The following is an 8,076-nucleotide window of genomic DNA, read 5'->3' on the forward strand; positions in this document are numbered from 1 at the left end:
GGCTGGGCTAAACCTCCCCCCTTGGCTGAAGGGTTGCCCCCTTCACTTGCCAAAAAGTGGATGGGACATCCCTCACAGTGTCTCTGGCCTGATCCGCTCCGTTCTCCCCTCCGTGTCCGTGGGCTGATCATCTTCCCCTAACTGCTAGCTATGACTGCAGTGCTGCCCAGCAGAGCTGCCTTACTTGGAGAGCCCCTCCACGGTGGCTGCATGGGTTTGGAGAAGTGGTGGTGGAGAAGGTGGCTTTCCCGTTAGCTGTGGGCTGGTTTAGCAGCAGAGTGGCCAAGCTCTTACATCAGGGTTTTGGGGTACAGGCGTGCAGGGCTGGGCTGCAGTCCCAGCCTGTCCTGCCATTCCCTGCGGTGGAAGGTTCTCGAAGAGAGATGTGATCAGGTTTTAGAGAGTGAGGGGGATATCTGTCTGTATGAGGCCAGCTGGGGCATCCCGCTGAGACTTGGGATCTTCCTTGGGCACGGGTCCTGGCAGCTGGTCCAGACCCATGATAGGACGTCTTCTGGATCCTACACGTCCTTGTCTGTCCCCACGCTGAGCCCTCACAGGGCCAGGTGATGGAGAGGGGCTGAGAGGGTTCATGAAGGAGCTACCAGGACCTTGCTGTAGGTAACAAGCATTCACAGAGAGCCCAGACGTGGGCTGTGGTACTTTGGTAGAGACTGGCACTGCCTGTCCCTGGGCGGCTGCCTGGAGTTTGCCTGGATGAGGGTGAGATGCACCCCGTAGGTGGTTCAGACACAGCCAGGCTGAAGGCGAAGGGAGGGGTCTCAGCATCCCTCCTGGGGCACAGCATTGCCTGTACAACATATGTACCCACTTCAGTGGGGGCAAGGGGGGCTCTCCCTGCCAGGGATGTTCAGTGGAGATGCCGGGGTGAAAGCTCGGGTGCCTTCCAGGGCAGCAATGAGAGGGGAGCAGGGAAGGCGAGGTTGCACACACTGCTCTCCTGGCAGACTGGATTCCTGAAATGGGAAAAGACTTTGTTCCTGCTGGGCCTGGCTGGCTGCTGAGGAAGGACGGAGGAGCTGGCCCCTGCGTGAGCCCTGCGCCAGCAGCTGGTGGCAAAGACGGGAGCAGCTTTCCAGGGACAACACAGCAATTTGGTTTTGGGATACTTAGGAAGACAGAAATACATCTGGGTAGTCCCAGCCCTGTTTGCTCACAGGCCCAGGGTGCATCCCATAAAGCAGCTGGAGGACACAGCCCTGTGTTCAGCATCTGCCAGCCAGGAGGTTCCCGATGTGCTTTAATATGGGGCAGAAATACCTCTGAGGGCACAGGGCAGCTCTTCGCCCCACGGGTCTGCATCCCCTTGGAAGTTCCGCTTCCCCTGGCAGAGCCCCTGGTTGTGCTCACGCTGGCAGCCGTGCAGTAACCCGGCGGGATTCCTTCGTTTGACCCAGCAGCAGCAGTGACTGAAAAAGGCAATGTAAACCCTGCAAAGAATCCAGCCGCTTCCTGAGCTCCACCTAACAGTGCCAAGCGCACGGGCGCGCTTCCCAGCCCAGCCGCCTCCATCCCGGCAGAGGCGAGCCGACCCGCGCGGACAGACGGACGGACGGAGCGCAGGAGTGCGACGACGGAGGGGAGCAGCGCCGCAGCCCTGCCGCACCTGCAAGTAAAGCCTTTTTTCCCCCCCCTCTCTAAGGAGCTCGGGTCCTAGAAATCCTCCTGCTCAGGCAGAAACTTGTTTGCCTGCAGTCCTCGCGAGGGCGTTTGCTTTCCCATCTCCCTGGCGATCGCATTTGCTCTCTGGTTGCAACAGGCGGCTGTGCACCACGTGCAGCGATGCCGTGAATATTAACCAAGGGGAGCACCCGGAGCGGGGTCCCGCGAGACCCCCGGGCTCCCACGGAGCAGCAGATGTGCCCCCAGCCCTTTGCTGGAGCCCTGAATCACGGTGGCGTGTATGCTACACCGCTCCCCTACCCTGCTTGTCTTTGTTAGACATTCCCAGGACCCTGGATGCATCTGTCTTCTGGATTTTTCTCCGAGATGTCGCCAATAGATTTGTATGGGGGGCGGCAGTGGGGTTGTGCTTTCCAAAGCAGGGTTATTTTACCACTGTCCTAATGAATTTCCTCTAGTTCTTATTCTGAGCGCAGTCATTTCATTCCGGTCTCTACGAAACCTTCATTTGAATTTAAGCATTTTGGCCCCTCCTAGCTCTCCTCCATCAAAACTAGCTCCACTTTCTTCTTTTAAGACATTAGTCTCATTTCTTATTGTTATGTAATTGTAACTGTCTATTTTTGTTTATAGAATACTAAGTTGGGTATATTTAAAAGTGTGTAAAGTGAGTATTTCCCTAGTTGTTGTACTGCAGCCACACCACCATGCAATTAAACCCTACTTCATTGTGGCTCATGTCCTGTCATCTTCCAGTTTCATTCTTTGAGCAGATCAAGCCTTTCTGGTGCAATTCTGCTTTACTGAGCAAATCATGTTGGTCTTTTCAAATTCCTGCTGATAAAACACACACCTTTTGGTGCTAGGTGTTGCAAAGCTGACTTAACCTCCGAACACCCTGAGACAAATTCACCCATGACTTGGGAAGCTGCCTTATCCCTTGGACCCTGGATCCAGAGCTGGGCTCCCAGCCCACGGAGCATGGGCTGTGCACTAACGCAGAGCAGAGCACGGCTTTGCCAAGGCTACCAGCTTCATCTTTTATTTGGTGGTGGGAGTAAACTGCTTGAAGGAGAAACAGATTTTTTTTTGAGCAAGGTTACTCCACTGTAAATTGGAAGTAAGCAATACCCAAAATGTTAGTATCCAGAAATTGCTTCCTGCCTGGCACAGAAGACTTTCTCCAGTTGCTTTCCCTAATTAGGCTCTGATTCTGCTTTGGACGCTTTATAGACTCACAGAATGGTTTGGGTGGGAAGGGACCTTCAAAGCTCATCTAGTCCAACGCCCTGCAGCGAGCAGGGACGTCTTCAGCTGGATCGGGTTGTTCAGAGCCCCGACCAACCTGAGCTTGAACGTTTCCAGCAATGGGGCATCCACCACCTCTCCGGGCAACCCGTGCCAGTCTCTCACCACCCTCATCCTAAAAAATATCTTCCTTATATCTAGTCTGAATCTCCCATCTCCCCTCTTTTAATTTAAAACCATTACTCCTGTCCCCATCTTTCTTATCAGCCCCCTTTAAGTATTGAAAAACCACAATGAGGTCTCCCCCGAGCCTTCTCTTCTCCAGGCTCTTGTGATTTCTCATCCACTCTAGGTCTTGACTCCTGGGCAAAAACCTGCAAGGACTTAAAGGGTGGAATAAGCTGGCACTAGCAGGAGTGTCTGGGTGTAGTCCAGCGAGCAGGCTGAGTCATGCCAGTGCTGTGCAGCCCCATCCCTGCTGAGAGCCCATAACCTCCCTTCGCTGCCCACTCAGATTCTCAGTTTGGAGGTGTCTGCAGTGGGAAGGGTGAGCCCTCCATACCAGATGGCATCCTGCATTGGTAAACACTGCTCCATACTTCTTTTTAAATAAATATCTCATTAGATATTTGCCATTCCCAAATTAACATTTAATTCGTGTTTCATACCCAGAAAAATCGCACCACAGCGTTGCTGAATTGTTGACAGTGATTCTCTTCCTTTGTGAGTTCTGTCCCTATTAGGCAACTTCCTTGCTCATGTATTCTTTTTAGTTACTAAGGGAACATGAATCTTAATAAAACTCAATCAAATGTTCCTTAAATAACAGCTGCCTTCATTTAACTGTCTTACCAACCGTTTTTTGCTCTGCTCAAAATTCCCGGGGAAATTAAGATCCAATTCTTCACACAGTAATGAAAAAGCAACACATCCCAAATGCGAGGGAAAGCCTTTATCCTGAATAATATAGGATATAATGCTAGGGATGCTATTTAGCAGAAAATCTTGTATTTTGTCCTGAATGTGCCTGATCCTTCCTGCACTATTGGTGTGAGTCAGTTGGGCATCTCCAGATACATCGTTTGCGCCTGGGTCATTTATATTGCAGCAGGGCCTGTCCTGAGCATCTCTGGCACTGAGAACCACGAAGAGGGATTTTTCTTAACCCAGATGTGTCCGTGGGAAGCCTGAATGTCCCCTGAGCACAGAGGAGTTCAGCGGAGAGGCAGCGGTGCCCCGGCACTGCAATGCTTTCAAAGGCCGGGGGTTCCCGAGGGCTCGCAGGGCACTGGGAGCTCTGGGAGGAGATGGAGGCTGTGGGGGTCTGTGCCTGTCCCCAGAGACCTCCGTGGAGAGGAGCAGGATGCTCTGTCCCATCAGTGCTCCTCCACGGGTGGGTATTCCTCCCCTAGATAGGGCCGCATGGAGCCACCACCCTCCGGCTGGGGACAGGAGACCCAAGTGCTCCCTGCCCAAGGTGGAAACTCCTGCAGCTCAGTTCACTCATCCCCGTCCTCCTGCCCTCCTGACGTGGCACCCAGGCCGTGGGAGCCTTATTTGCCTTATCCCTGCGTGCCGTGCTTGGTTGAGGATATACAGGGGGAGGGATAAACCCCAGCATGATGGAAGCTTGACAACCTGAGGGGCTTCTGGATGGAATCACACCAGGGGAGGCCAACTAAACGTGTGACGTGGGATGTAGGTACAGCTTCCCTTTGGGGACGTGCACTGGGTACCTGGGGCAAACCAGGGCAAAGCCTCTGCTCAGCCCCAAAGGACACCTGGAGCCCCAGCAAATAACTGGGAAGCTGGTGGTGGTGGAAGTGCCAAGACAGCTGTTTCAGGGTGGTCAGTGTTTGGGGGTTCAGAGATACCTTGGCCAAATATTGAGGCAGGGATGCCAGTTCAGGGCTCACCACCCCTATGGGCAGCAGCATTATGGTGGTGTTTTATTCCATGAGGGAGCAGGGCTGGCTTGCCCAGTGCTGTACAGACACCTACCAGGAACATCCCGGGTCTGGTCTAGACGTGAGAGAGGTGTCTGGGAAGGGAGAGTATCAAGTCACTGGGGTGAAAAGCCAGAGAGCAGCTGTGCTCACCTTGTTGCTGCTCTTGCCCTTTATTTTGCTGCCGTTATATGGAATTATTTTTAAAGCCTGCAAGCACTGTTCCTCATGGTGTCCCAGGAGCTGCAGATAAAGGAAAGTGAGTCAGAGCCATGCTGAACCTGCTCTGGTCTGTAGCTGGAACTGGGGTCTGCCTTTTGCTTTCCCACTGATACTGCTCCCAGAGACAGTGTTGCTGCCTGAGAGGGCAGGGCGATGTTTTGGCTCTTTTCTGGTGTCTCCCAGAGGGGCTTTTTTTTTTTTTTTTTTTTTTTTTTTGTCTGGAGTCTCCACAGGAGTGAGAACACTCAGGCTCTGGGATGCTGCAAGGGGGAGGTTGGTGTGGTTGTTCCTCTAGGTGAACTCCATCTAATGCTGGTCTGACAAGAGACACCGAGAACTTCAAAGGTGCCTTGTGGTGTTTTGCTATGGATTCTAGTGACTGAGGTCTTTTTAACCTCTTTTGTTATCTTTGTCCTTCTACTTTGCATCCCTAGCCCAAGAAAGCTGGACCCTGGAGATCTTCCCTCAGTGACGTGGCTGTTTGGACACAGCCCTCTCCTCCTTCTGCTGCAATAGCAATGCTAGTGTCCCCATGCAGCTGCAGTGAGGTAGGTGCCCTCCTTCTCCAGCAGGACCCAGCTCCTTCTAGACCTGGTGCAAAACCAAAAGCGGACATTGAGCCAAGGGACATGCAGCAACTGGACACTTGTCCCTCAATAAGAGTGAGCAAACTCTAAGCCTGTGTCCATCTTGGGAGAACTTCAAGACCAGACAAGCTACAGACCAGAGCAGCCCCCTCTGACTCCACAGCTGAGGTCCTTTTCAGTGTGATTTTTTCCTGTGACTCAAGGCACCTGGTCCCAAAGGGTGGTGCAGCACTGGCCTTGATGGGTGGGCACCCTCTCCAGAGGCCTGCTGGGCATTTATGACCTGGGAGGCAAGCTCTGCCCCAGTGCCCTGGGCTGCCCACCCGCCCCATGCCCTCCTACCCCTCACTAGACTCTTCTTGAGTGTTTTAGAAAACCAGGGATGCACTTAACTTCCCTGTCCTTCCCCGCTCCTGGTTATTTAGCAGAGTTGGTGTAGCCAGTGGCCAGTTCCTCCTCCCTCACCATCTCTGCTTTCCCCTCCAGGAGCTCTTGGCTTGGGCAGGAGTGAGTCCCGTGCTCGGCGTAGCCACGCCGGTGGCTATGGAGTAACCCGTGCTCTGGGTGCGTGGGCACAGTGGGAGCTGAAGCTGGCTGCCCGGGCACCGGGGCGGCCGAACGCGCCCTGCCCACGCGCTCCTCGCCTCTGCCATGAATGATGCATCGACGATGGATTATGAACTGCTCTCCCCCTCCTTGGTCGAGCACCCAGCCGGCGCCGCGGGTATGGATGCTGAGCAGAAAACCGTCTTTGCCTTTGTCATCTTCCTCCTGGTCTTCTTGGTGATGCTGATGGTGCGCTGCTTTCGCATCCTGCTGGACCCCTACAGCCGCATGCCCGCCTCCTCCTGGACTGACCACAAGGAGGGGTTGGAGAGGGGCCAGTTTGACTACGCCTTGGTGTAGAGGGCAGGGATGGGGCGAGCCTGGGTGCTCTGTGTGCCTCCCACCCCAGCTGGCCCCGGCCCCGGCCCCCCCTTCCTCTGTGGTGTTGCCCCGGGTCAGCAGGGATGCTCCGGGCAGGGAGGTGAGGTCGGGCTCTTGTCCGGGGTGGGTTTTCTAGGGGTTTCTCTCTTTTCTAAGCACTTTTCAGTTCTCTTCGCAGTCTGCGGGACTCTTGGAGAGATGTGTTGGAGAGGTGATACGATTCTGCGTGGTCCCTGCTGCCCACCGTGTCCCCGGGCAGCGTTGCGTGCTGCAGTGAGGGGCAGGAGGCGATGGGGCAGGGCACGGCGGGACCTGCCCTCAGCCACGGCCCACCGGGCTCCTGGTCTGGGTGGCTCTGCCTGGTGCCAGGCCAGAGCTTTGACCCCCACCTCCTCCTGCCCCCCATGTCGCCCTCGTCCGTGTCCTCTGGGGAGTGCTGACCGTGGTCCAGTGCGTGTGTGTGCGCGTGTGTGTGTCCCTGTAGCTGAGCTGTGTCTGTCAGGGGGTTTATAGGCACCAGACCCAAGTGCTGGCTTTGTTCCCCTCTGTGTGGCAGCCCCAAGTGACCCCCCCCGCCCCATCCCCAAGAGTGAGGGAGAGATGGAGACACCCCCTCCCCACCCCACCTCGCCCCCCCCCTCCCCCCCATGCACAGCCCCATCTTGGCATCCAGCCCTGCAGCCTGCTCTCCGCTTTACACCGTAGTGACCTGTCCCTGCCCAGCTGGTGAAAATGGTCTGAGCAAGGTGCAGCCATGCAGCTCCCTGCAGACCTGCCTGGGTGGCCCTGCTGGGATCCCAGGAGGGGATCAAAGGTCCCACACGACACTTGGGAGATGTTCCTCAGCCAGCCCAAGCCTGGCAAACCTCCCACCAGTATCCCATTCTGGCCAGTCCCTGCTCCAGCAGGATCTGGGTGGCCTCCCCATGTCCAGGGGGGTGCTGGGGGTGGCCAGCCCTTCCCTGGCCATCCTGTATCTGGGTATCAGAAGGGCTGTGTAAGTATTTGAGGGGAAAACAAGGCTGTCCTCCTGCCCCTCTGTGGGAACCATGCCTGTTGAGTAGGGGTGCTGCAGCTAGCCACAGGGCTAGCAAAAGCCATGGTGGGTTATGGCTGTGGGCCGCTAAGAAGCTTTGTACTAAGGGATTGGAGCCCATGGGGGAGAACCTCTTCCCCCACCATGGAAATAAAGCTGCACTGTGCTAACCCCACACAGCCCTTCCACTGCTCTTTGTCGCATTCCAGCAGGCTCTTGCAGGAGCCCCGGTGGCTCCCCAGGCTGCCGTGGGCTGCTCCCTCCACCTCTCCCCGTCCGAGCCAAGACCCCCGCATCTCCCAGCACCAGCTGGAGCAGCTCCAAAGGGGATGGGTTCCGCGTGGGACAGGAGCTTCACCACCAGGCCATGGTGGGTGCCCCGGCCTCGGGCACGGGCTCTGCTGGGGACATGCAGAAGCTGCTCCTCGGCCCCAGCGTGGCCCCTGGGCCAGCGTGGGTGGGCAGG

General features: G+C 55.9%; 1 protein-coding gene across 5 annotated transcripts in view; it reads left to right on the forward strand.

Annotated features, from left to right (window-relative positions):
- The window catches only part of CTXN1 (cortexin 1), a 43,155-nt gene extending 35,370 nt beyond the window's left edge, over positions 1-7,785 (forward strand). For 2 of the 5 annotated variants that reach the window (XM_042794999.1, XM_042795000.1), the window contains 2 exons: positions 5,495-5,608; positions 6,134-7,785. In XM_042794999.1, the coding sequence (XP_042650933.1) occupies positions 6,299-6,553 (255 nt within the window). In that variant the 5' untranslated portion in view covers positions 5,495-5,608; positions 6,134-6,298 and the 3' untranslated portion in view covers positions 6,554-7,785. Of the gene's footprint in view, positions 1-1,352; positions 1,634-5,494; positions 5,609-6,133 lie in introns of those variants that run through there. The other 3 variants (XM_042795002.1, XM_042795001.1, XM_032993960.2) reach the window with 3 other exon arrangements.
- Positions 7,786-8,076: the final 291 nt, after the last annotated feature.

The sequence above is a fragment of the Tyto alba genome, unplaced genomic scaffold (assembly GCF_018691265.1).
Source record: "Tyto alba isolate M040663 unplaced genomic scaffold, T.alba_DEE_v4.0 Super-Scaffold_20000042, whole genome shotgun sequence".
In the NCBI taxonomy this organism is placed as follows: Eukaryota; Metazoa; Chordata; class Aves; order Strigiformes; family Tytonidae; genus Tyto; species Tyto alba.